At 35.8% G+C, this 27,428-nt stretch overlaps 3 protein-coding genes and 1 non-coding gene across 4 annotated transcripts; 3 read left to right on the forward strand and 1 right to left on the reverse strand.

Annotated features, from left to right (window-relative positions):
• The first annotated feature begins 691 nt into the window (after positions 1–691).
• Positions 692–9,684, forward strand: LOC145205083 (uncharacterized). The gene is made up of 12 exons (XM_080077730.1): positions 692–917; positions 1,623–1,833; positions 2,543–2,649; positions 2,757–2,829; positions 3,251–3,383; positions 3,870–4,035; positions 4,687–4,855; positions 5,447–5,544; positions 6,221–6,292; positions 7,244–7,399; positions 8,040–8,202; positions 8,826–9,684. Exons 1-12 carry the CDS (start codon positions 816–818, stop codon positions 8,951–8,953), a joined length of 1,578 nt encoding a protein of 525 aa, XP_079933856.1. The 5' UTR covers positions 692–815; the 3' UTR covers positions 8,954–9,684.
• Positions 9,685–9,714: 30 nt separating this feature from the next.
• On the forward strand, positions 9,715–13,405 carry LOC145205563 (uncharacterized). Its single transcript, XM_080078297.1, has 5 exons — positions 9,715–10,631; positions 10,880–10,950; positions 11,461–11,547; positions 12,544–12,742; positions 13,269–13,405. Exons 1-5 carry the CDS (start codon positions 10,523–10,525, stop codon positions 13,403–13,405), a joined length of 603 nt encoding a protein of 200 aa, XP_079934423.1. The 5' UTR covers positions 9,715–10,522.
• A 5,178-nt stretch (positions 13,406–18,583) lies between these two features.
• Positions 18,584–18,724, forward strand: LOC145205726 (U4 spliceosomal RNA). Its single transcript, XR_013853709.1, has one exon. It is a non-coding gene; the product is annotated as a U4 spliceosomal RNA (small nuclear RNA).
• Positions 18,725–20,998: 2,274 nt separating this feature from the next.
• LOC145204755 (uncharacterized) lies at positions 20,999–26,892 on the reverse strand. The gene is made up of 7 exons (XM_080077351.1): positions 25,294–26,892; positions 24,651–24,721; positions 24,500–24,595; positions 23,666–23,866; positions 22,902–23,043; positions 22,328–22,510; positions 20,999–22,064 (listed from the first exon to the last, which is right to left on the reverse strand). Exons 1-7 carry the CDS (start codon positions 25,403–25,405, stop codon positions 21,955–21,957), a joined length of 915 nt encoding a protein of 304 aa, XP_079933477.1. The 5' UTR covers positions 25,406–26,892; the 3' UTR covers positions 20,999–21,954.
• Between the last annotated feature and the right edge of the window lie 536 nt (positions 26,893–27,428).

The raw sequence follows: 27,428 nt of genomic DNA on the forward strand, positions 1-27,428 counted from the left end.
GAATCAAGCCCGTTTGTAACTTCAAAGAACAGATGATTTTAAATGCCAGTTGAGTTATTGAGTTTATTTCACTGCACAATTTGCACTTGATAAACAATTCGCAAGTAGATGCACAACGTTTTTTGTTGTTGTTGTTGTTGTTTGTGCTACTTAGTGCGAATTAGTGTAGAACAATTACTGGTGGATAAATGGTAAACGCACTGCAGCTACATACGTGGTAAGGCCAACTTCCATGACCAAAATAGCGAGAGGACACATAATTGTTGTGATTACTGCAACTTTTAAACAAATCTCTGACAAATTTTCCCAAATAATAAATAGTGTCATTTAGTGGAAATTAGCTTTACAATTATTACAACACAATCTGAACATACCTGTAAATTTTATCAACTAAACTGGTGGTGCATTTGACTGTTTCCAGGTGTTTATTAACTGAACAGATTGAACAAATAGTACAAAAAGGAGAACGTTTGGTAAAAAATGTCTTCAGACGACAGGCATTAAACTGGGGGACGTGTCCTCCAAAAGTGACCGTTTGGTAGGCCTACTAATTGACCCCAAACGTATCTAGTGGCGATTTTAAAGAGATAATCTGTGGTTGAAACATTGGTCCATAGAATGAAGAAAGCTTTTTGAAACATAAAAGATACTGCAAAAAAACTGCATCGTCATGATTTTGTATGTCACGTGTTTTCACGCATGACTGCAGACCTGAAATTTATGAATTGTGTAATGAGGCAAATACACTTGCAAGTACCACTTTGCAACAGTTTGTGGTCCACGCATTCACGAAACTGCTAAAAAACGTGCGAGCGATGATTCTTAGCAGCCCTCATCCTGATCTTTTGCTACCTGATGTCTCGTTTAGTGAATATGTGTTGCGCAATATACAAAAACACGGAAATGAAATCGCTTTGGTAAGTTTTACCTTTTTTAATTTCAAACATGTTACTTTTCCACCTGTTATTTGTTTAAGTTGCGAATGGTGTATTGCACTAGAATATACGTTTTTGCTGACTTCATGCAATATTAGACATGCATCACCTCATATATAGTACAAACGTTAAATGACGTGAAAAATTGCAAATTTTAGTTTGAGGGATGCCAGGTGGATTGACCTTGACTTTTGCACGCTGTTTGTGTTTCAATTCTTTGAGTGTTTGAAAATTTCTGTGTTTAGAAACGTTTTTTTTTCTAATTATTAAATGGCAAGGCCTAACCACTTTTAATTAGGAAAATCTGAATTTTGTTACTGTTGCAACAATTTGTTTAATCATGATTATTGTGTTACTGTTTTGGCAGTCTGGCCTGACCCCCTTTTTAAAAAAAAACTGAAAAGAGGTTACCTTTTACAATAATTGTCACAAGGGACCCGAAACGGTTGTAAAAATGCCTCTTTGTAAAAAAAATCAGCATGAAACAAATTTGGAAATTAGTGTTTGTTAAGAGTATAGATATATAGTAATTTGGTTTGTATAATATAAAAGTACATAACAATTACCCTATGAATCAACTTTTTTTACCCATTTTCATCACTTTTTAGTACCAACAAAAACAAGCATTTAAGTGTTGCTATGATACCAATTTAACAAACAGACCATTTTTGGCTTTTGTTTCCACAGATTTCTGCTGATGACAATGGTAAAGCATACACCTACTCAGAGCTGTATGAAAGTGTTCTTCGGTGTGCTGGTGCCCTTTTTAATCTTGGAGTTAAAAAGGGTGATGTTGTTGCTGTGGCACTTGGAAACCGGGCAGAGTTTCCTATTATAGTTTTGGCAACTGCTGCATGTGGTGCTATTCTGACAACTTGCAATCCAAACTACACTGCAGGTACTGTGATTTCAGCAACAACAACACAAAATTAATGAATATACATGTTTTTTTGCCTATAAGTATACATGCATAGATTAATATATAAGCTATTGCTGCCAGGCATAATATCAAGTTTATAGAGCGCTTCTGGCACTGTACTAGTCACATTCGGTGTTATTTTCTGTGTCTGTGATGAAGGCGACCTGTATAGGACATTGAAAAGTCAGAATAAAAATACATTTGCCAGAAGAGCTCTACAAACTTACTGCATAGATTAATATTGGATGGAAAATGTAATGGTAGAAAAGCATTCAATTACCTTTGGCTTTTTAAGGTGCTCTTTATTTCTGGTTATTAAATTCAATTTTCCAGTGTTTTTATTGCAGTTAACTGTACTATGTACTTTTCTAAACAAAATTTTACTAATTACTACAGTTTATGTGCACAATGAAATAGAATCTGTCACTAAATATTATCAGCTAAAATTTCCATGACTAGTGCAGTGGTCCAAATGAGTCATTAAAATTTTGAAACATGCAATACTGTGGCATAATATTATGTTGAAAGCAGTATATGATTGTTGTCACAAACCTACATGATTATAGTAACACATTTTTATATCACTTCAAAGTAGGAATGAAAGTAATTGAATTAGTTTAGGTGAAGTTGGATGTTAATATTCAAAAACCTAAAGATTGTTGGAAATTGTAAATGTTTACATTTTTAGATGAAATAACAAAACAGTTCTTGCACTCTAAACCATCAGTGGTTTTTGTGGAATCAGGTGGATTGCAAACAATGATAAAAGTTGCAGAAGAGGCCGAAACAATCAAAGTAATACAGTCATAGTTTTGTATAATGTTACGAGAGCAATAATTTTTTAAAAAGTCTATTACATAAAACTTTTTAACGTTCTAATAATTTGCTGTTTTAATTTGCAGCAAATATTTACTGCTGAAAAACATTCAAGATGCAAATCAGTTTGGGATCTTATTGCAGAAACTGGGCGTAAGGGTAAGTGCAGTGAAAACTTATGTCGATTTTTTTCCGAAGTTGAATTTATTAACAAAAAATACACCAAAAAACCTTACCCAAAACAAGTTTTATTGCATTTTCCACATAAAACTAAAGCATCTAGAAATGTTGTTAAGTTTTGCAAATACAGTAAACCTCACATAATCCTGGCCTGATTGGACCCCAAAAAAATTGTAGATTAGTCAAAGGTCCAGATTAAGCAATGTTGGTTAGTTACCTCTTACCATACTACAAATCATCTGTACCCCAAGTTTTGTCTAAATTGGCGAAGATCAGGAATCCGGTTTAAGCAAGGCTTAATGTACTTTTTTGTGTCTTTATCCCAAAGACTTCAACTTCTATATTTTTTTACTTAAGTGAACTTAATTTTATGCTGCAATCCCCATCCTGTATTTTTTAGATTTTCCATTTGATGTTAGACCAGAGACAAAAGAAACTCCTTTTTACTTGCCTTATTCAAGTGGAACCACTGGTCTTCCTAAAGGTGTTGTTCTTACCCATTCCAACATGGTGGCTATAGTTGCTCTTACAGGGTAAGCAATTTTGTAGTAAAATAGTCTTGCAAAGTCAAGCCAATAGCTTTAGGAGTCATATGTCTAATATAAACTCAACTCAATGTTTTGTTGCTTAATTACAGGGGCTATTGTATAGCCTGTATGTCAAAAACATGGTCAAAGAATGAGCTTTGCAAAAGTCATGTTCCATTAAATATACTTTAAGGGTTCAGAACCTTTTCCTGTATTTGATATTCCTTATTAAAGCACCAACCAGTACTCGAAAGCATTTGACCATTTATAAAAGATTTTTTGCATTTCAGAAAATGACATCAAATTTGACCCTTGAGTTTATAAAATTTAAAGTGTGGATCTTTATTTAAAATATATCCCTGCCCCACTCATGGTTTTCTATCTTTAGGTTTGGTAAACAATTGAACCAAGTGTAGCCCCAATTTTTCATATTTTTGTTCATGGGTGCTTCTTGCTAAGAATGATGTTGATTTGTAATTTGTGGTTTTGTAGACTTGCATTTGCACCATCTAAAAAAGACTGCTACTACCTTGTTCTACCATTGTTTCATATTTATGGTACCATGACCATTTTTACCAATTTGATTCAAGGCATTAAAACAGTTCTTCAAAGAAGGTTTAGCGTTGAATCATTCTTGCATTGTGTCCAGGAATACAAGGTATTAGATTATACAATGAAACTTTTTTAATGAAACAACAAAAATGCTAATTTTTATAGTTGGGTCAATTTAAGTAATTTTCAAAAATCATCCAGTTTTTTTTGCAGGTTTAACTAAGTATTAAAATTTAAGAGTAATGTGCAAAATATTGAGCCTTTCATAATGCATTTTATCACAAGGACAGCCATTTTTAAGCTGGTTATCAGGAACCTTTCTGTTTTGAAAAGGCAAACTTTAGGTTGCCATCAACAAGGACCCAAAATAAGGACAACCAAAAAATTTAATTTTCATATGAAATGTCATGACCATTTTGAAACGAATTTTTCTATTTATATGAGCCATGACATATCAAATGGCATAGTATAAGTAACTCCTTGTCTGTAGAAAATGTTTTGTACATCTCAGATCTAGGTTTACTTTACCTGTAGCAAGGTTTTGACTGTCATTTCAAAAGTATGTTCCTTGTAATTGTTAAATATAAGACTAAATAGGGACTCGGCAAAGAACAGGGCCATTTCTTAGAAATTAATAAAAAACAATTGAATTTTTTTTCAAAATTTAATTTTACCAAGACACTACTGTTCAAAATAAGGAGAAATCTTAGAAATAAGTATGGTATGGCAGCCCTGTTTATAAATATGTTTTTTAAAGGTCACTAAAACTACAGCTGTGCCACCAATGATTCTTGCCATTTACAACAGTCCTCTCCTATCAAAGTATGACACTTCATCCTTACAGTCTTTATTTTCTGGTGCTGCTCCTCTACCAGAAACAGTTGGTTTTGAAGTGATGAAGAAATTAAATCTGAGAGTTGTGCAAGGTTTGTCATATGTTAGTGATTTTTAACACAGCACTTGTAAATTTCAGAGGTTTGGTTTTTCATTTTAACTGTTGCTGGCAGGAACATAACTTTTATAAAAAAATAATTACGTTTATGCATAGTAATTCTTTTCTTATTATTGAAATCTCCTTGCAAGTAAAACGACCGCGGCGATTCATGGTCATTAAAATCAGATCAAGAAAATTAAGTGTGAAAAACTACTAAATCTGTCGCTATATTTTATTTGTTTTATCAAAATAAATGCATTTCGCTATGAAAAGCATCATCAATGTCTAAAAACAAAATAAACTACGTTTTATGCAATTTGAATGATAATTTTGTAATTTTACTTTCTTTATGTGTTAGGTATTTTTTCCCAAGTTGAAATAATAGTACATCTGATATTTGAACAACAAATGCTTCAAACACATTCACTCTGTGATACATTTCGTTCAATCTGTTTTTAATTTTGAAATAGACAAATATTACTTGAAAATCAAATTAGAAATGACCCCAATAGTCACTGGTGCACACTTTGAGAACCACTAGCCCAGCAACATACTTTGTAAACTTTATGACTGTTTGTTGCAGGGTGGGGTCTGACAGAAGCTGTCCCTCTTACAGCAACAAAAGATGAGCAAACTCCACTAAAGTCGATTGGAAAAGTTATACAAAATACAAAAATCAAGGTATGTTGTCATTTGTTGAAAAGTCTTAGAGACGGGCCAAGTTGAATTCCCAGGTAGTATAATTCGATGTAAAGCATTTCTTTGCAATATGGGAATGCTTGGGTATCAGCTAATTCGGTGGAACACCTTCAATGGGCATGATGTACTGGGCCTGATGTCCTGTGATTTTCATATGAATGTGTTTTAATTGCTGGTCTGCATAGATGCTTCAGGGCTGAACCCAGTTATGAATTTATGTTCAGTTTTCAGAGCAGATTGTTAAGCTTTGATTTTTTATATTTTGAATGTAAATGCAATTGGTACAATTCGAATTTTATGCCGACCAAGGCCATCAAGCAATTTTATATTAGCAGCACCTTAGTACTTTTACTCAACTGATACACATCAAACACTTTAAATGCTGCAATAAAAAGTGTTACTCTATTGCAAAAGCACAGAGGTAACGGTGCTGCATCAGCAAATATGTGTATCATTGACCATGCAATGCATTGAGGTTAGTACCAGATTTGCTTCAGTGCATTTCACTTTAAACATTTTGTCATGGATGTATTCATGCAGTCACAGTTTGCTGAGCATGCTAAGGGAAGCACCAAGCCTTAACCATTACTACAAACTGCTGAAACCTTGTTCATTATACTTAAAAATGTGAACTTTTCATGTCCAATTCTTGTTATAGGTTGTCGACACAGAAACTGGTCAAGAACTAAACTGTAATGAAAATGGTGAAATCTGTGTTAAAGGTCCACAGGTAAGTAATGGAAGTAATTACAAGTTATGGTAAAAGTGTTGATGCACTAAACCCACTTTAAAAGGCTTAGGTGAAAACTAAAATCACCTTTAAGGGAGATGTTTCAAACTGAACCTTAATGTTGCTAGTGCAAGTGAAGTCATTTATGGACACCAAAGCTACTTTTGTAAAATGAATGCTGAATAAAAATGCCTAATTTTTTACAGATAATGTGTGTTTTGACTAGAAACAGAAATTATTTTAAGATTATGATTTTTTTTCTAATTTTGAAACATTAATTTCATAGAATCACAGAGTTTTATTTCGTCCAAATGTTTTAAAAAGTTTGTGCCAAAGCCAAAACATTTGCAAAACTGCATACTGGCTAAAGTATTTTGGCCAACTATAACTTTGAAAAATAATTTTAAGACCAATGGTGTCGCATAAAAACGATAGATAAAAAAGGTGCGCATTCATGACATATTACGTATTTTGATGTTACGTGCTGTCTTATTAGTGCAATTTTTGCTTGAAATTGTCGTACATTGTTGTAGTTGCTATGCACCTGTTCGCCATACTTTGCACACATGCAGGTGGCTTACACCTCGCTTCTGCGCATCCTTTTTTATCTCTCGTTCCTTCACGTGACTCAATTGTATATGAATGGGTGTAACTGATGTGACCTTCATATCACTGATCATGGCATGAGCATTTGCCGAAACGTTTTAAAAAGAAACCATGTAGCTTTTTACGTCTATTTGGGCCGTTATTTTCATAATTATGAACAGATCCGTATTCCAAAGCTTTAAGACTGTTTGTTGACTGATTCTGTTTTAAAAGCGCTGTTGCTTCTATAATTATTCTTACTCTAAGAAAACACATATTATCACCAATCGTCGACAAAGAATGACTGCTATATTTAATTGCGAATGTACCCTATTTGTGTGCTTACCCATCAATATTTTGTCACAGGTAATGAAGGGATATTACAAAAACCCACAAGCCACAGCAGGTTGCATTGATGTTGATGGATGGTTTCATACTGGAGACATCGGATATTTTGACAAATTTGGTCACATTTATATTATTGACAGACTTAAGGAATTGATCAAAGTAAAGGGATTTCAGGTAAATCCCCAATACTTTGTTACCCTTCTGGTCCTCAAGAAGGCCGAGTGGTTAGCTCAACTGTATTGTGTTGTGGATTTAAATCCTGTCCCGACCACTTGCGTTACAGCTTGACAGGGGATTCATTGAGAGCATAACGCATTTAGGCATTTTCAGCTTACCGAGGGTGAAAATAGACTAAATAAACAACAGGGTTTCCAACAAATTTAAGCCAGTGGTTGCCAACCTGGGGTTTTGGGAATCCTAAGGGTATCAGGGGATTTATGAAAGATTTTTTTTATCAATTAAAAAGATTGTTTATCATCACACTCGAGGTTTGCTAAATTTCGGGCGACAAAAAAAAATTAAACAACGGATTTGAACTATTACAACTATTTTTTTTCGTAAAGTCCAAATAAGTAAAAAACTTTATTTTCCTTGTCATTGTTAAAAACAGCAAATGTTTAAACTAACCTGCGATTTTCATAACGTTTGGTGTGAAACGTATTTAGATATACAGCAAAATTATTTTTTCCTTTGAATAAAAAAACATTTGCCAGAAGAGCTCTATAAACTTGATATTATGCCTGGCAGCAATAGCTTAAATGTACAGCAAAAATATTGAGCACGTGTACGATATGAATAAATCACTTTGGTTTAGGTTGCACCGGCTGAGTTGGAAGAACTATTGTTACGTCATCCTAACGTCACAGACGTTGCCGTGATCGGAATTCCTGATCCTAAAAGCGGGGAACTCCCTCAAGCATACCTTGTGGTAAACGATCGTTCGTTGACTGAAAAAGACATTCATAAGTTCATAGAAGGCAAGTTGTTATTAATAGCTGTATGTTTGTTTGCAAAAATGGGATACTTGCCAGGCTGCATATTAATTACTGATCTTTTGTTTGCAATGGAAAAAAAACAATAATGCATTGTGTATTATACTACAGAACCTTAGTACGAGTTTCCTACTGAGCCTGTGTAGCTCAGTTGGTAGAGCGCGAGTCCCAGAAAGGCTACTGTCGTGGGTTCGAATCTCACTCCTGGATAGATTTTCATTAGCCTATGCCTTATCTAGGGTATTCTGGTTTACACCTTCAATAGGCTTGGTGTACTATGATTTATGTATGAGTGTGCTGTGATCGCTGATCTATATTGACGAAAATGCTTGTGGTTAAGGATATTTGGGCTGTAGTAAGGTTTTTTACGAACATAACTTTAAAACTATCCTTAATACCTAAACTGTGGCCCAGCATTGCAGTAAACGCCCCTGGGTTAAACCCTTGCTAATTTATCTTAGTTCAACACAGAAGAATCCGGTTAATTGCCATCCAGTTGGCTTCTGTTCTGTTTTGTTGCATACTGAATCTAAAATTGTTTTTTTACAAATGAACCTATTTTCCCTACAAGTAAATCCCGCGTAAATTATTTTGTTGATATTTTCTAGGTCGCGTTTCCTCCTACAAGTACCTTAAGGGTGGTGTCATATTCTGTGACGTCATCCCAAAGAGCGCCAGTGGAAAAATTCTTCGTCGAGAACTAAGAGCCCATGCAGCGGCCAAAGCTAAGTTGTAATTTATTTTCTCTTTGTTGCAATACAATTATGCAAAATGTGTAGAAGCTGTAACAATGTGGAAGCTGTATTTTAATTTGTGTTAATTGCGTTTTGTTTATTTCTGTAATTTATTGGTTCTCCGGTTTTGGTGCTAAGTTTTGACAGAACATAGGTGTATTATTTTTGTGAAAACTTGTTGCATTAGCAAGACTTCTCGATAAAATCAAGTGGCTTTCTTTATATATATGTATATATATATTATTTCTTAACTTTGCTAGAAGTTTTCTGTACACTTGCAAAGACCTAATGTCAATTAAATCTAATAACAAATTTGAACAAACTTACTTTTTTTAAATATTTTTTAAATATTTGATTTCATAAGACTTAACCATTAAATCTAATAATACACTGAAAAAACTATTTTTTTCTTAAATATTTTTGTGTTTTTTGATTTTATTGTGCTCATAAGGCATCAAAAACTTTACTGTGATTGGTTGATTTTCCCTATATTGACATATATCAGAAGAAAATATGGTGTAAAAATATGGCTTTTAACAATTACCAGTATTTACTCAACAAGTATTTGATCAAGTCGGTGTTTTTTTCATGCTTTGGAACAAGTGTAGTTTTATTTATTTAATTATCACGTAACAAATTTTCATACATTACTTAATTGCTTGGCGCTATATGCACTTGTATTACATTGTCATTGCATTTTTCCAATCAGTGCAATAAATCAGTCCTGACGTCATTATTGATGTTTATCAGAATTATGATTGTAGAAGGTTTCCAAAAATTCGAGTTCCACTTTTGATTAAACAATTAACTTAAAAAGCATTCCACTAAGTATTTTTTTCCCTGTGAAAGTATTTTTACAACAACATGCAGGTTACTTTAAATCGTTTTGCGGGCCCCAGATTGTAAACCGCTTGGTTGAAAGGCATCTGTTTTAAATGAGTAGTCACCAAACTGGGTTTCACTGCTCCCAAAGGAACCTGCAAGTTCCCCGCCTTTATTCTAGGATGCAGGATACTGAAAAAAAAATGCTTTCGAATTGACACACAAAATTGAAAGTTGAACATAAAAACTTCACGTTTTTAGGGATAGAATAAAGATATATGCACTTTGTTACCTATGCGCACAGCAACAGGCACACTCAGTTGACGAACAAATATGTTGACTCCTCTGGTATGTACCCAAAAACAATATTCAAACACAAAGAAAACACCCGTACACAGCGATAACACGAACTGCTTTAGGCAGGTTCAAGCTGATTAGGCGATGTCTCGCTCATTTCTACGAGATAAAAAGTACCCGAAATCACTTACAACCAAGACCGACAAAATGAAACAAACAAACTTTCGCCGGTTTTAGCGCATCCCCTACGCAAAGTGTAAACAAGCATTACGAGGCATGCAGTGAGTCTAACGTATTAAACCAACATGACTTCCATTCTGGGCGGAACCAGACATTTTTGCACCAGCGTTAATTGTTTATGCAGTCAAGGCGAACAGTACGTTAATCACTATAAATTAAGGAATTTTACCTTAAAATACATTTAGCGGCTTAAAAGTTTAGAATCTGTCAACATGTTGAGTGAGCGTATGTGGATTTGTGTCTCATTTCTGAGCACAATTTTTTGGTTTACTTTGCTCATGCAGTTTATGTTCCACAAAAAAAGCTGGATGCCAGATATAGGTGAGTATCTTGTATGGAACATTGCTTGCAAAAAATACAAATTCTTTGTTGTGCGTGTGTTAAATTGTGTTTGTTTGCGCAATCTTAAAACTGCAAAAACAAACAGCAAGGCAAAAAAATAGGAGTAGAAAATATGTAAAAAAAATTTTTAGGTAACCGATTATCTATTTTTTTTGATTGACCCTTTCTTGTAAAAAAATTACAGTAATGCAAAATTCAATTTTCAAATTAACATTTTACATTTTTAGGGCTGTTTGTCCAATCACCAGGAGACATACCAAAAAAGTACAATACGGAAGGTAGACCTGGCATGTTTACGGTAAAAACACGCTGTCTTTTGTTACAAGTTTTATCAGTCGATTCAAAGTGTGTTGGCCGATATGTTTTGTTGCTAAGAGGTTGATTTACTTATGTGAAGAGACTTCATGCGATTTTATGGCTCTTTGACATTAAAAAATAGGTTAAACAAGCGAGTTTATCCCCTTCAAAGGTTGTGCAAAAAATGCAAGCACTTCTACAGTTATCGCTTCAACAAAAAGCAACGTATAACTGAGGTGTAAGTCCAGACGGAATTTCGGGTTAGGGCCTAATTTTCAGGCCCGCTTAAAACTCCAAAGGTGTGTTTTTTTGAAAAAACAAACAAACAATCGTGTTAGTAGATAAAATGGTCTGTATGTAGGCTAGTAAGCGGTTAAATAGTTTATAGAATATAAGTTACAAGTTGGCAATAAAAAGGAAAGCCACCTTTCTAGATTTTTAAAGGTTTTGTTCCCAATAATGTATTGCTTTGTTTAACCAAAAGCAATCTTCAATTGCTTTTATTTTTTAGATGCCTATCGTTTGGTGTACAGCAATCCTTTGTAAATCAATTTGTTTGGTCTGGCTAATGAAGACAAAAGAACGAGTATTTCCTAAGGTATGTATACAGACCAACTTACCGGTATTATTTTACATGTAGATACCTTCGGCCCTTAAAAGTTTTTAAGTAAAAGACCGAAAACCGACCAGCCAAAAAAGCATGTAACCAATTTGTTTTGGTCAATTCAAATTTTGATACGATCAAGTTTTAAATCCGCAAAGACTTGGAAAGAGACAGCTTTTATTTTACTAAAACTGTTTGCGTCTTACAGAAGCTCTTGTATAGTAACCAAATTTTATCATTACTTATCTATCAGTCATGTCACATTTTCGAGCTAAAACAATTTTCCGTAGCTCGTGTCATGCAAATACGGCTAAAAATTACCGGTTATTTGTTTCATGCGCTCTATAAGTTTCCGGTGGTATCCACCCGTGGCGCCAAAATGCATAAAATTCGTTGAAAGAAGCTCTCGACAATCGTAAGCAAAACTAATTTTAGGCCCACTTACAAATCTAGACTGGAGTCCACTGTTAAATAAATTATGATTAGTGCCACAACAACCCAGAAAAGAGTCAACTTTTGTGCAAGTATTTGAGCACAACGTGGTTTGAGGTGAAATATAACCAAACAAAAAGTTGAATCAAAACGAAGGAAAAAACAAACGCGATCAAAATAGAATCAACAAACAAAAAGGCAAACGGAGTATAAAACCCGGACACAGAAAGTGGACGTATAGATTAACGCAACATATGTGCATTCAGTCATTGTAGAAATGACTTGACCGGTTGTGTGTTGTTCAAACGCTGATAAACCTGATTGGTTGAGCTAAATTAAAGCCACCAACAAAGTCAAAAAATAAGGCAAAAGAGGCAGAAACATCGACGGCCGATTTATTGTGAGCATAACAAATTCAAATAAAAAATAAAACAAACAAACCAAGAAACTCACCAATTTTGTTCTGTAATAGTTTAATTCAGAGCTCGATCTTAGCTAACTCAAGAATCTCTTGGTTTGCCCCCTTGATGCACACTAACTATAAAATATTCTTGACAGGATTTTTACTACAGGTGGACTGCAGGAATGGTCCTTTCCACCGTGTGGATGTTTCTCTGTGACAAAGAAATGCACACTCTCAACATTTTGGTTGTAGTTAGCGTCGTGGTCCTCGGTTGTGTAAACGCTTTTCATGCTTGTCGAAGAGTGGAATTATCTGAATCTGAACTCGCTTCTATGGGTCTCAAGCCGTTGTCAGGTGTGTGATCAGGTCAATTGACACAGTTTTTGTAATTTTTGTCTGTGACTGAAATAGAAATGCTCACTGAATTTGCTCACTGAAAATTACGTTCCGGTGTGAAACACTGGTTAAAACAACACTTTGACTTGCAACTCGAATATACTCATTATATTAACCAGTGGTGCCAAAACTTTTTATTACTTTTTTGTAACAATCTCTCCGCAATTTTACCGAGAAATCGTCATAACAAATGAATGCATCGGTGAAGCTGAACCTAGAATTTGGATAGAAAAAAATGTGTAAACAACTTAAGATAATTTATTCCTTGGAAAATGATATGAAAGTGATTGAAAACAGGGTGAATTTCTTCTAGTTTTCCAGAATTTGTTCTGTCATTTAATGTAGTTTGTATTTTTGTGTGTCGCAAGACTTACAGTAATCACATGACCAACTTGCTAAGACTTTTATGCAAATAAGCGTATTATCCGATTAACTGCAGTCGTCTGTAATCAGAAAACTAAAAATTTGTGTGTTGTTTCTTCAGAAAGTAACGCTCGGGCGTTTCTAAAGTTTGTCACTACCTCCTCTAATGTTGGTATGATTTGGTCATTGACTTCTTTACCGATGTGTATCAGCATTCCAGCAATATATTTGCTGAAGCTGTACCTAGAGGTAAAATAATTGTATTGCTGTTATTCTTGATGTTGTAGACAAATTCACATACATGATGATAAATCTGTAATTAAACTACAGTACGCCCCGAAATGTAGCTTATCGTTAGTTGTGATAACATTCTGGTTTATTGAATATTTCGATTAATATAAAAGCTTGCCAAATATATAAATAACCAGAATACAGAATCGCTAGGCCAGTGGTTCTCAAACTTTTTTATTGTCGGGTCCAAAAAGTATTTTTTAAGTGTGTAGGGAGCCGCAAAAAAACGAAACCTTGAGAAAATCACTATAAGAATATGACTTTGAAAGCTAAAATAGCAATGTTTGGTGGTTTTCTGAGGTCTGTTGCGAGCCGCAAAATAAGTGGTTGGGAGCCGCATGCGGCCCCGAAAACCGAGTTTGAGAACCACTGCTCTAGGCACAGAAATTGAACTAGAGCAGCGGTTCCCAAACTGGGGTCCGCGGTCCCTTTGGGGTTCGTGAGGCAATTTGGAGGGGACCGCGAACAGGTTGAAGTAATTCTATAATCTTATTAAGCGTCTGTTTGTGTCACTGAATAAGTTTAAATCAAATTAGAATTGAGAATCGACTGTCTCCAATGCTAAACCAATCCTTTGCTGCATAACAACTAACAAAAACGCAATTGTTAGCGCACAATGGTAATGATTTGGTCTTGTCTGTGATGTCACATGCTGTTTTTGCGTCAGTTTTATACGAAATTTTGCACAACCGGCTAAAATCGTGCGATCAACTTTCGTTTTTCTGAAATATACATTCAGGTATAAGGACCGCGAGCCCTTGAAATAATGGCAAACGGACCGTTTTAAAAAATAATGAATAAGTTTGAGAACCACTGAACTAGAGGAACGAAACTTGGATTCCGAAAAAAAAAAGTAATCATAATAATTTAGAATAATACAGTTTTGGGAACGTTTATATTTCATTTGCAGTTTTTACAGAATGACTAAAAAAAAGTTTAAATTTTATAAATCACGATTCAAAAATCATTGCCTCGCAAATCGCGTATTTGTTGTGGCTAAAATCTTGTAGAAGTCCTAGTTATTTTCGTAGGCCTAAAAGTTGGATTTATCGACGAGAATGTATACAACAAATTTGGCTAAATGTGAAGTCAGGCTCGAACCAATTAATCTGTTTTTTAAACTTCTGACGCCGACCCAGATCCTCGACCTATTAACTTAAGGTCCTAATTTTTTTAAACTAAACTTAATTTTATACTTATTTTTTCGATTCCGCACAAAAATACCCTTTTTAGATAAATTATTACGTCATAGTCCGTATGAATGTGAAATGGCAATCTCCATAAGTTTATCGTCAAAAATACTTGCATACTCGTGCGCCTTCTCCTATGCTTAAACAACATGAACTGCTTTGTAGGTTTTGGAGTATGGAAGAAGGCTCTCTTTTAGGAATATTCACAATCATTATTCCTCAAATTTGTTTCACTGCTCTGGATTTTTCTGCATACCGAGTGTACACAAAACACATGTGGCTAGTACACCCTGGAATAGTGATTGTAGCAATTGGATCAGTTTTGACTCACTACAAATCTCATCTAGGTAAATGATATCGCCCCAATCTGGCACAAAACACTTGCCGGCGTTTTTCCACATTTTTATCAAAATTTAGATGGCGCACTTTTGGTTAAAGTGTGGAAAAGTCATAAACTTATCATGTAAACTATCTTTTCTTTATCTCTGGTTACATTCCAGGTAGCATCGTTTGGTATTTGGAAAGGGTAATACTAAAGGATTATCAGTGCAGATTTTCTTTAAGTTTGTTTTCGTAAGTTATGATGACTTTTAATTAGCTTTTACATTAGGCCCTATTACAGTGTTTCAAATTAGTGATGCACCGAACCCGACTAAAAATGTTCGGGCCGAAACCGAATATTCGGTCACGAGGCCGAATAATTTCGGCCGAATCAGGCCGAACCTAAAATCCCCTTTCTTATGGATGTTTTTAACTAAACCTTGTGTTGTTGATGCAAGTAAACTCAATTATGACAAACCAAAATCACTTTCACAATGTAAGCTTATAAGCTTTAGTAAACATCTAATATTTTGCAGACAACGTGGTTCGTATTTTATAGATACAACAAATAGTTAGTTCCTGATGTTTCGTATGGGCGAAAATGAAATTTAAGGCCTAAATTCAATGCAATAAAAAAGTTCGGTTTCGGCCGAATTTTCAAAAAGGTCCGGGCCGAAACCGAAACATTGAAAAAAGGCGGATTCGGCCGAAATGTTTCGGCCAACCGAAACTTCGGTGCATCACTGTTTCAAATGACCTTTGTCGTTAAAAAACAACACTGGTCAATTTTTGCGGATGTTGGATCCAACACGTTTATTTATTTGTCATATTTACAGGATTAACTCAAAATGTATTGGTCTATTTGATGATTGCTGCCTTTTCATTTGGAGCGTATACCTTACGCCTCTGGAAATCAGACAAAAAGGAAAAGAAAATGAATTGATATATGCAGCTTCAAGAATCAATATGCTCCTGGATCAGAAAAGAATTAACGAGAAATGTATATAGATGTTGAAAGGTGTATAATTCTTTTGGCTTTCAAAAGTCGTTACGGCTTACAAACTAACGGCAGTTTTTGTAAGATGTAATAACAACTGCCTTAATTTATGTAGCATATTGTAAAGTTGCTTTTTTGATTTTCTTGTTTATGTTTTGATTATTTAACCATCCATGAGAATGTGCGGTCGCCAAAAGTAATATACACAAGTACAATTTACAGGGCGATAAAATGTTGTCGCCGTTTCAGTTGTGAAAAAATAACTAACATTTTGGTTGAAGAGATCGGATGTTTTAGGTCAGTAGCCTACTGGGCTTAAAAACGCGGTTTGCACTGGCCAAGTTCCAAAAGCAATGTTTGTTTCACATTTAATTTACAGTTTAAGTGGTGGAAAAGGAGACAGAATAGATTTAATTTACCAGATATCTGATAGAAACCTACATATGAAAAATCAATTTTAAACATTTTGCCTTACCATTTTCCGGGTAACAATTTGTAAGTTTGAAAGGATAAAAGAGAGTGATGTGTTTTGTGTTTACGACGGTAAGTAGAAAAAATACAAAACGGTGTAAATGATTTGAAGCAAGATTATAAACCAAGTTCCGATGATAGATGATGCTTCAACACTCAAGATGTGTAGATAAACACAAAGCATGTTTTGGTTATGACATAGTAATTAAATTTGTGAAATTATGTTGGGTTCCCTGTATTTATGACAAGAGAGTCTACTTCTTAACTCTGTTTCGTAGCGTTTTATTTTTTTATTTGCAGCGTTGTCTGGCTGATAATGCATTGAACCCGCTCTAAAGTTCGGACATGTATAAAATGTAGAAAAAAAAGAATAAAGCTTATATATTTGATATTTGGCAAAAATGTCATGGAAGTTGTATTTTGCATTCGTCACATATAATCAATCCTCAAACCTAATTTATCAAACTAAACTTAATTACGCTATCTAACACGACAGTAAACTTGATAAAATAATCTTGACTAACGTTAAAACGCCGTTTTCTTCATTACATAAAACCAAACTCTAAAATGTGCAATCTGATATTTAAACAATGCAATTAACGGAATTTATTGTAATAAGGGCTTATCGTGTAAAATATAGCATATGGTATCACCGCAGTAATAAGTGCTGACAATAACGCGCTGACAAAACTCCATACAGTGGTAATCGCACAATTAGAAAACTAGTATTTTAGATGTAAACTTGCCACTGACAAGCTGCAAGAAGACCTTATTTTTAGCACTAATAAGCAGGCTGCACGTTTCTACAGTCACGTCCTTGTCTAGCAGTGGTAACATGATATGCATTGCCGACACAAAAAATGTCATTTGTCATTTTGGATCAAGTAAGTTCAAACCTTTTTCATCTTTCTCAGCCAGCTAAACCTTTGTTTTGCAACCGCAAAAAGTGTAATATTACTTGTTATTATAATTAAGATTCAGTGAAGCATACCAATATCGATTTCGTTTAGTTGTGTCGTGGTGATTGTCGTGTCGTTTGCCATACGTTTTTTCCCCGGGGTTCGAACCCAGGACATTCCCGGGGACGAATCCCGATCAAGGTTTTTATGTTTGAGGGTCAGGCGAGCCAGACCATTCGGCCAAGTTTACCACTATTGCGTAAGCCTTTGTGTCAGTTTTGTAGTTCATTATCTGGTTTTTAGTGTTCTATAGTTTTTATTCTTGAGAAGTTGTGTTTAGGGTAAGTAGGCTACTGTGTATTAAATGTGTGTTAACTGGTAACTGACCATGCTAGTCGTGTATATGTCTGTGTTTGTACTGGGTAGCCCAACTAAACTCTCTATCTTGTATTCATTTTTTTTGAATAAGACGCTAAGTAAAAAAAAAAAACTGTGTGGGAACTGCTAACAAGAAATCTTTCATAGTCTGTCCTTTTCTGTCCACTGCTATCTGTACTGTTCTGGCATGTTATTGGAATAAGAGTGCAATATTCATTGTTGCAACTTATCTGTGTAACAAACAGCATTTGGTGATGCAAGTAACTCGAATAAATGGCCGTTTAGAAAGCTAGCTGGGACGTGGGATCCGAACCAAAGGGTTTTGTATTCTACAAATGTGGTTTTAAAACGTTTGTGCTGCTGAAGGGTAGAGTTACTAGCACAAAAACTCACAACAGAAAAGTTTGTTAAATACCCATAGATGGCGTAATGAGCGCAGTTATTTGAATTAACAGTGACACTGGGTTAGAAACTAAATGTAAGGTAAGGAACTGAGTTTTGGGGTTGCTTTTATTGTAATTATTTGCCACTTCGACACGTAAGCTAATTTACAATTAAAAGGATAACTTCTAGTTTGGTAAAAACCTTTTTTTTATTCTCAAGTTTGCAAAGTTGAAATTACTGCGATATGATTACCACACTGAAACTTCCATTTGTTCTTTCATCTCGCAAAACAAATATAAATTAAAATTTACTAACATATCAACCTACCAACGTTTCATCCATTTCAGCGGTCTTCTTTATAAAAGCCAGTATTTACTGAAACCAATTGGGCACAACAGTTCCAATCGCGACGATGAAAACGTTTTGTAACGTTTCCTTTCAACCAGACACCACAAACACAAGTGTACGTGAAAATTAGACCACGCGGGTTAGGCGCTGTTTGGTCAGCTTTGCGCAGAGGCGATATCGTAGTCAATGAGGATTTTCCGAGACGCGATTATTGCTAGTTGAAAACTATACCCAATACCCCGCCCTGTCGACGTGCAAAACCGTCGGCTGCGGCAATTTCTGAAGAGTTTTACGGAACTCTATTTTACGCATTTAATTTTTTGCAGGTAGCAGCACAGATTCTTCTTTTACTGATAATAAAGACTGTAGCCTATGTCGTCGCATAAAAAATTCTACCTATTGAAGTCCGCTGTAAAGTAATTCGTGCAGTCATAGGGCGTGCGCAACACAAAACGATTACCTAGATGAAATATATAAATCATTCTAAGATTTTAGTAACTAGCTTTTCTAATATAAGCATTACACACAAAACAGTCTAACAGACATATCTTTTTTGACCAACTTATCTTTTTTCGGTAGGAGCCAGAAAGCGGCAAAAACTGTTTGAAACAGGAATATTCCGGCGAAAACCTAAATAAAAATCAGCCTTTTTCAACTTATTGACCGTCACAAACCCAAGTTTACTTTACATATCGCTACATCGGACATAGCAAAATACCCTTTTTGAATGTTATTGAAAACCTGTAATTCGAAGCACGAATGGGGCCTGTAAGGATTTGACACTGTAGTTTTTTTGTGTTGAAAAACAGGGCAAAAAATCTTGTTAACCACAGGATGTCGCCCGAAGTCAGTGGCTTCCCAACTCTGTCACTTAAAAACGCCAGAACTTGGCCGAACGGTCTGGCGCGCCTGACCCATATACAGACATAAAACCCCTGATCGGGTTTCGTCCCCGGATGAGTCCTGGGTTCGAATCCCTTGGAAAAAAAACGCCATAACTCATATTCCTTTCTGTCACGTGGTTGCTTTATGTTCACCGGGCTTCGTGTTGTTTTCTAATTTATTTACAGATACAACAATCGACTTTTCCAAACTGTATTTTAAAACATTCCAAAACTAAATTTACAGATTTCCCCATTTCAAATAGTTAGCGTCACCTACTAGTTATAGCCACGTGTGGTTCGAGCTGATCCTTTTTAGTTTGCAACGCTCTTGATTTGTTGTATTTTTACCCGAAAATTATCATGTTTATTTCTGTGCGCTGTAAACAAAATAAATAAATATTGGTTGATAAATTACAGTTATAACTATAGTAGCAAATGCTTTTGTTCGTCCCCCGGCCTTCACCACCATAAGTGGTCTTCATCTGTTGGGTGGTTGTGTCACCTTCTTAATACCTATACCGAATTTGAAAACAAAATTTGTTACCAATAGGGAAAATGCATAGGGCATCGTTCCCATTGGTTTGGTGTATAGCGTGGATCGCGATAGGTAGAGAGCCCGGGCTAGAGGTTTGTGCCTGGCTTATCTCGGTCTAATCACGGGCACAATTCATCTCGGTTACTCGCTCGGGACCTATCTCGCTTGCATTTTCGGTTTCGGACGGTTTCGGACGACTTCGGACGATTTCGGACGATTTCGGACGATTTCGGACGCGTCCTGACCTTTTCGGACTATCCTAATTGGAAAACAGGAGATTATTTCGTGGGAATTGCTACATCTTGCGTTACCGTGTTCGTTTGAACGGTTATGTCACCTTCGTTTGAGGCGGTCTGTATCTTGTTTGACCCACCACTTTTCTTCTGCGTTCGCATTATTTGAACCTACGTGGTGTTTAGTTGTACAAAAAGCGTGTGCGTTTGTTATTAATTTAGATTTAAAGTAATTGTCCAACCATTTGCATGTATTGTTGCCGGTCCTACGGGTTGTGGAAAGACTAATTTTGTTTCGCGTTTACTAAGTGAGAACTTGGTTACTCCGGCTGCGGACCGTGTTGTTTGGTACTCCAGCAAGTGACGAATCTTTTTACAATAAGTTGTCCTTAAAAATATATGCGTGATATACATTGTCCAGATTTTGTTCGACAAGGGCAACGAACATCAGACGATTAGTTTGGAGTTATTGGATACTCACTATTTAATGGTGTTAACAAACCGGTATGCATCTCTAATCGCACACTTTGCAAAGCAAGCTTTCTCCGGTTAAACAAGGGTTATTTAAGGGTCTTACAGAGACGCCACGTGAAGCGCCTTGAACAGACAGGACGCTAACATGAACTCGATTGTAAACAATTCGATGCCGCTGGATGCGAAAGTGAAGCTATACCACGAAACGTTGCAGAACTATTATTTCTACATCGACGTCAACGCAAAAAGAACTTTGTAAGTGACTGTGGTCGGCGCGAAGAATTTGCACCACAATGGTTACTGTCTGAAATCGGTTGTGGCTGCCGTTTTTGTCATTAGAAGTTCATACAATTGAATAAGGAGAAAAAATGACATGTTTTAATTATTTTTAAAGTCGGTTTTCGGAAAACAGCTGTATTGGATTGGTGCTATTCCAGTATACAAAACAAGTCCTGAGTGTCGTTGAAGTTTGAACATATTAAAGTTCCGCAGTTCAAGTCCACAAACAGTAATGTTATATTACTAACCGTAGTGTGGTACTGACACTCAGGCACTTTATGGATAGTGTAATTTCTCACAAAAGTAATTACATGATAAGTTTAAAACATTACAATGTGTTTGTTCGTTTCCAGAGGTGGCCAACATATGATACGCGAGCTCTGTGTTTTATGCAAAGCATTTGAAAATGGCACTCCAACTTTTGCAAAAAATTATATGACAAACGCTGCAAATTGTTACACATTCAAAGTTTTGTCTATTGTTTGTTCATCGTCAAACTTATGATCAGTGTCGTTTAATTTTAATCAGTGTCGTTAAGAAATGCCACGCAGTAATACAAAATAGTGATCCAACAAACTTGGCATATAAGAACGCAAACATAAAGATGACACCATTCACTTAATCTTTTACCTAATCGCACATTGTACTTAATCGCATCATTCACTTAATCGCATATTTCACTTAATCGCATATTTCACTTAAACGCATAATTCACTTAATCGCATAATTCATTTAATCGCATATTTCACTTAATCGCATAATTTACTTAATCACATAATTCACATAATCGCATAATTCACTTAATCGCATATTTATATCCGCTGTCCTTTTGGGGTGCGCCTTTTAAAGGAATGCAAAGACCTGTAGAATACACCAAACACTGATAATTTTCATAAAGATTCACGCATAAAAACATACAGTATTTTAAAAATGTACAATTTTTATTATTACCGCTGCAAGGCAATTAGTATGCATAAGACCAATAGAGTATATTCTGAACTCGGTTAATATAACAGCCTATAAATGGCTTTAATTATAATTATACGTTGTTGAAGTTGTCCGTTTGTTGATGTTAGTTCCAAAACTTTTCATCAGCAAACGTTTGTTTTTGTTTTCGATGGCATTAGGTCAATTTCTTTTCATTTTCTGGATTCCAACACCAGCGACGAATGATGTAAGTTATGGCAGAAATCAGTGCAGCCAACAAGCAAGTCATGTTGTTTGGAGTGATACCTTAAAACATTATCTTGAAATCTAAGTTTGATGAGCAACCTAGGTTTTCGTATTCAAAGGTAACGTTTTCAGCAACTATTAGTTGTCTCAGCTAGAGTGATAAAATGTTGTGGCCGTATCAGTTCTGTTTGAGAAGTAATCAACATTAAAACCACCTACTTTTAAAAGCCTGGATGCTTTGGGTCACAATTGATGGGTTGTATATATGTTTGTTTCACATAGATTATAAAACATGTAATATCAATATAAACAGTCCGTCTTACCAGTTTCCGGGGAATAATTCGCCTGAAATATTCCGAGCATGGAATAGGTTAACAAAGGATAAAAGAGAGTGATGTGTTTTGTGTAACGACGATAAGTAGAAAAATCCAAAACGGTGTAAATGATTTGAAGTGAGATTATAAACCAAGTTCCGATGATAGATGATGTTTCAACACTCAAGAAGCCTAGAAAGAAACAGTATGTTTTTGTTGCTCGTGGTTTTAACTGATTTATTAACCCGCAGGTTGAAACGTTATGTTGGACAAATCATGGTTAAAAGCCTGGCTGATCTTTTTTGGTCGGTTTTGTTTACAGGTTTTTAAATAAATCGGGCTTGACTCGGACTAAAACTCGGCCACGTTTGTATTGCGATTTTACGTTGAAAAATCCAACTTTCGGATTTGATTTGAGTGTAAAAAATTCGGGCTTTTAAACATCAGTTTTTAAAACGTCGTTCTAGTAAAATTGGCCTGGTTTTACACTGGTTTTCATTTTTTGGTGCATTTCCAATATTGGGGCTTGAACCCACTTACAACTCTGCATCGAATTCTATCATCCCTATTTGACGTGACTTACCGCGTTCTATAGCATCTGTCACGTGACTGGATGTCTCGTAGGCGATTGGGTAGGCAACTCCGGCCGAGTTCGATGCAAGGATCCATAAAGTTTCAACGTTGAATGCTCTTCTAACATGCGATTTGAATCCTTTAACAGCATGCTCTTCAAAACATATGAGTACATAGGTTAGCTGAAACATACGTTATATAATTCAGTCCTATATGTCGCTAATTCTACAAGACTTATTAACCAACTCACTGTGGCTTACTCTCCTTCCTATTGTTACCTGTTTAAATTTTTGTGCCCCAAAACCGAAACGTTTAGAACACATACTTGAGTGGTGTTGCTACAGCTCACTTGAGTGGAATTACAAATACAACTTACTTGAGTGACATTGCCACAACTTACTTGAGTAAGATTGCTACAAATTACTTGTGTGGGATTGCTACAAGTTACTTGAGTGGGGTTGCTACAGCTTGCTTGAGTGGGAGTGCTACAACTTACTTGAGTGAGATTGCTATAAATTACTTGAGTGGGAGTGCTACAGCTCACTTGAGTGGGAGTGCTACAGCTCACTTGAGTGAGATTGCCACAACTTACTTGAGCGGGGGTTTCTACAACATACTTAAGTGAGATTGCTACAGATTACTTGAGTGGGATTGCTACAGATCACTTGAGTGGGAGTGCTACATCTTACTGGAGTGAAGTTGCTACACCTTACTTAAGTGGGGTTGCTACAACGTTAATATTTTGTATTTAGTCGTATCCTTTATAAATAATACCACTGGCAAAGGTTGAAGTCCTGAAGCAGCCAATTCTGACTTCGTTAGTTCCAGTCTTCGACAAGCCCAAAACGTATTTCGGAAAGAAAACAACAGTATGGTTCCTAAAACAGGAAGATTGATCACGTGTTGTTCCAGGTCAAACATAAAAATCCATACAATTGTTGAAATCATGCCTCCAGCCCAATTGATGTAAAACACCTGAATATCAGTTATTATTATTTTTAAATAGTTTTAGGGTTTTGAGAGATTTACGTACCTAAATGAGATCGTATTGTCAAATGACATAGACGCTTAATTGCTTAAAACACATCGTTCTTATTGTTTTAATGGGCTGTGAAATTGAAAAGTCAATTGGAATTTTTCATCAAAAGATCTATAATGCTAATTTCGTTTATGTTTACCAAATAATACATTTTAGTTACAAAGCAGCCATTTCCAAACTATTTGTTATGACGGAGCCCATATTTCAAAATTGTATCTGCAAAAGCATATGTTAAATTTACCATTTGTATTTATGTAGTAATAGACTATTTCAAAAAAGTTTAACCAGCTTACAAGTAAAATTAAATTTTTAGCTTTCACCAACCACTGAACCACACACTATGGATCCCTTGAGGATTTGTAAACCTAAGGTTTGGAACGACTGGATCAAAAGAATATGTTCTGAAACGCATTTATATATTTCTTGTTTATCGATCCGTCGATAGCCACAACATTTTTCTTTCACTAATTTTTTTCTTTGAGTTGAAAAACCACTTTAGTTTTAAGTGTTACTTGGCCGCAAACCTGAATGCCTTACGTTAAGACATTCACCATGAACAAATCTTTTACCTTCGGAAAAACACGAATATTTTCCTTGTCCATCTTAATCAACCACGGCAAACATGTAAGCTTGCTTGAAATACCAGCGATCCACACAGAAACGGTCTAAAAAACATGATAAAATATTGGAATTGAGCAAAACAAGGTATGAAATTCTTACCAGTAGTGTTCCTGGCCCACACTCGATCGCATACTTAATGGCAACGTCTCTTGGGGAAGATCTAAACATTCCTGTAAGCAACAAAGACATAAACGTTAGTTACTTTATTACTACAAATGTATTTATTTGAGTTGAGGTTTTTGTAGGTTCAAATCCCGTTCGGATGCAATGAACCAATGTAACACCACCAATTATATTGAACTAAAAAAGCCCTTTTTAACACTGCAGTAATCAACGACTACTTGGTAGCCTACTTAGCTTAAAAATCGACCTTGGTATTATTGCGACGCAGAGGGTAAAACATACAGACAGTCATTATCGGGGGCAGAGTTGTAAGTTGGGCCTTGTTCAAGTTTCGGGTTCAGGCTTAGGTTTCTTAAACAAAACGGACTTGATTCGGTTCTGAAATACTAAGTATCTAGATTTAACCTAATGCCTAACATCCCTAAAACGTTTTGCTCAAGGCCAATGGCTATTGTGCTTGTCTTTTTCCAGTCTTCCGTGAATAGGCCTTAAAATTAAACTTTTGGGCCTAAACAGACTTTTAAAAAAACTAATCGTGTTCGGGCCGGGTTTCGGATTTGAACTTTCGGAATCAGGTCCCCGTTTCAAGCCTGTTTACAACTCTGATTAGGGAACTTACCTAAATTTTGGATCCAGGTTATCCTCGGGTTGAAAACAGACATCATAAGAAGAGTGTAAAACGTTACGGTACAAACAAGTGCCAGGTACATCCAAACCCTTTCACTCAACATAATTACTTTTTTGAGTGCACAGATATTTGCTGCAAAACGACTTGGGACCCTGAAATATAGGACCACGCCTTACATATTTTAAACCAGTGGTTCCCAACCTTCCATGGACCGTGGCCCCCTAAAAGTGTCATTTTTGCCTCGTGGCCCCCTTCATGTAACCTTGTAAGTCCTGTGGTCCCCTTAAATGTAAATGGCAAACTCGTGTGGAAATTGAATACTAATATCGGCTTTAAACGCAATTTTTTTTTCAATATAGACAAATAGTATGCAAAATAGTTGATTAAATTAGGGAATTTTTAGTGGGTGTTTCTGGTAAATCTACACCTGTGGCCACCCTGAACACAGCTCGTGGCCCCCCTGGGGGGCCATGGGCCCTGGTTGGGAACCACTGTTTTAAACCGTGTGTCTAAAAAGCTGTGTGCAGTCAAGTGCTACAGTATAGCTTTAAAATTGACTTACACGGTTGAATGATTGCTGATTGCCAAAACTAACACGGGCCAGCTCCGAAAACCAAGCAATGTATTAGCCTATATGCACATCTGAACGTAACCATCAAATAAAAACGCAAAATGTTGTTTAATATTTAAATCAATGCGACCATGCGGGTTTTGTGTGTTAAAGTCACACCAAACTCATAGTTTAGTGTGTTTATTAACTTGTCACTTGCTTGCATGAACATTGTATTTTGCCATCGACACATTATTATCAGTCTTTCAACTAAAAACGTGTTGTAGCTGTAACATTCTCTCCACGTAATTGGCATAATAACTTAAAGGTTAATGTAACCGTCGTTTGCCTTATGAGCCAAAACCAAACCAAGTCAGCCGCTTTCTAGACTAGTATAATATAAACAACAACAAACTGTGTTCAGTAGACTCAACAAAGACGTCAACCACAGCGGAAGTTGAACACAGGCCCTAATACAATGATGTTTTTGTTGTTGTCAGTTAAGCCCTACGCAATATTATGTATTTTCGGTTACTTAGCGAAGCCTAAACACATTGATATGTAAACTTACATTCGCATATTCCAGTTTTATGTCTAGCCCACCCTATAATCATTTTCAACTATAAATACAAGAAAAGCTGTGCAAGAGTACAGGAGTCTCCTGTCGGGCAACGGTCTTAATTACAAGTTACGAACGGTAATTAAGTCATTACTTTGCCATGTTTGTTTGCTTTGTTGAAGCAACCGCACTATGTTGACAAACTATAACCGTTAGAACAAATATATAACGCATGAAGTTGATATGGTTTAGTAACACTTCACTTGCCTGCTTGATACTAGAAATCCTCGACAGTCTCCAGTTGCGATTAAGTTAGAATCGGTTTGTCTTACTCTAAACTAAACAATTTTGTACATAGTCGTGTCACATTTGCATTAAATCACACGTTAGTTTTGTGTTTTGTAGCTTATTCTCACTTCAACTTCACCTTTATTTCTACAAATTCGCCTACTGTGTCTGATCACAACGTTACCTTACAACCTGTTGTGGTCAAGATGCAGTGAAGCGTGTCAATATCGATTTCTATTAGTTGTGGCGTGGTGATTGTCGTGTCTCGTGTCGTTTACCGTACGTTTTACACGAGGCAGCTTACAGTTATTGCGTAATTCCTTTTTGTGACAGTTTTGCAGTGCATAGGACTGTTAATTAGTATTGTATAGGGTTTATTCTTGTAAAGGTAGTTGTGTGTAAGGTAACTACAGTGGATTAGAGTGTACTAGTTGATGTATAGATAATTTAAATATGTGTGATAATCTGACCATGCTAGTCGTGTATACCTTTTATTCTTTTCTCGTGTTAGTAGCTTAACTAAACTCTCTATTTTGTATTCTATTTGAATAAGACACTAAGCAATGTAAATCTGTGTGGGAGCTGCTAACGCAGAAATCTGTTCTGCTCTGTTGTAGACTGTTCTGATCTGTTTCTGTCATCAATCTGTTCTGTACTGAATGTTTTGTACCAACTGATCTGACCTGACTGACTGTACTAATCTGTACTATTATGAATCGTCAGAAGGAT

Source organism: Phallusia mammillata, chromosome 8 (assembly GCF_965637545.1).
Source record: "Phallusia mammillata chromosome 8, kaPhaMamm4.hap1.1, whole genome shotgun sequence".
Taxonomy (NCBI): Eukaryota; Metazoa; Chordata; class Ascidiacea; order Phlebobranchia; family Ascidiidae; genus Phallusia; species Phallusia mammillata.

Excerpts from the sequence above, each read along its gene's own strand:
- LOC145205083 (XM_080077730.1), top strand. The coding sequence starts at position 816 with ATGATTCTTAGCAGCCCTCATCCTGATCTTTTGCTACCTGATGTCTCG. Across the intron at positions 1,834-2,542 it reads CAATCCAAACTACACTGCAG|ATGAAATAACAAAACAGTTC; the intron begins GTACTGTGATTT and ends TTACATTTTTAG. Across the intron at positions 3,384-3,869 it reads GCTATAGTTGCTCTTACAGG|ACTTGCATTTGCACCATCTA; the intron begins GTAAGCAATTTT and ends GTGGTTTTGTAG.
- LOC145204755 (XM_080077351.1), bottom strand. The coding sequence starts at position 25,405 with ATGTTGAGTGAAAGGGTTTGGATGTACCTGGCACTTGTTTGTACCGTA. Across the intron at positions 24,596-24,650 it reads GTGGGCCAGGAACACTACTG|ACCGTTTCTGTGTGGATCGC; the intron begins GTAAGAATTTCA and ends CATGTTTTTTAG. Across the intron at positions 23,044-23,665 it reads GACTTCAACCTTTGCCAGTG|CATGCTGTTAAAGGATTCAA; the intron begins GTATTATTTATA and ends TGTTTTGAAGAG.
- LOC145205563 (XM_080078297.1), top strand. The coding sequence starts at position 10,523 with ATGTTGAGTGAGCGTATGTGGATTTGTGTCTCATTTCTGAGCACAATT. Across the intron at positions 10,951-11,460 it reads GTAGACCTGGCATGTTTACG|ATGCCTATCGTTTGGTGTAC; the intron begins GTAAAAACACGC and ends TTTATTTTTTAG. Across the intron at positions 12,743-13,268 it reads GGGTCTCAAGCCGTTGTCAG|AAAGTAACGCTCGGGCGTTT; the intron begins GTGTGTGATCAG and ends TTGTTTCTTCAG.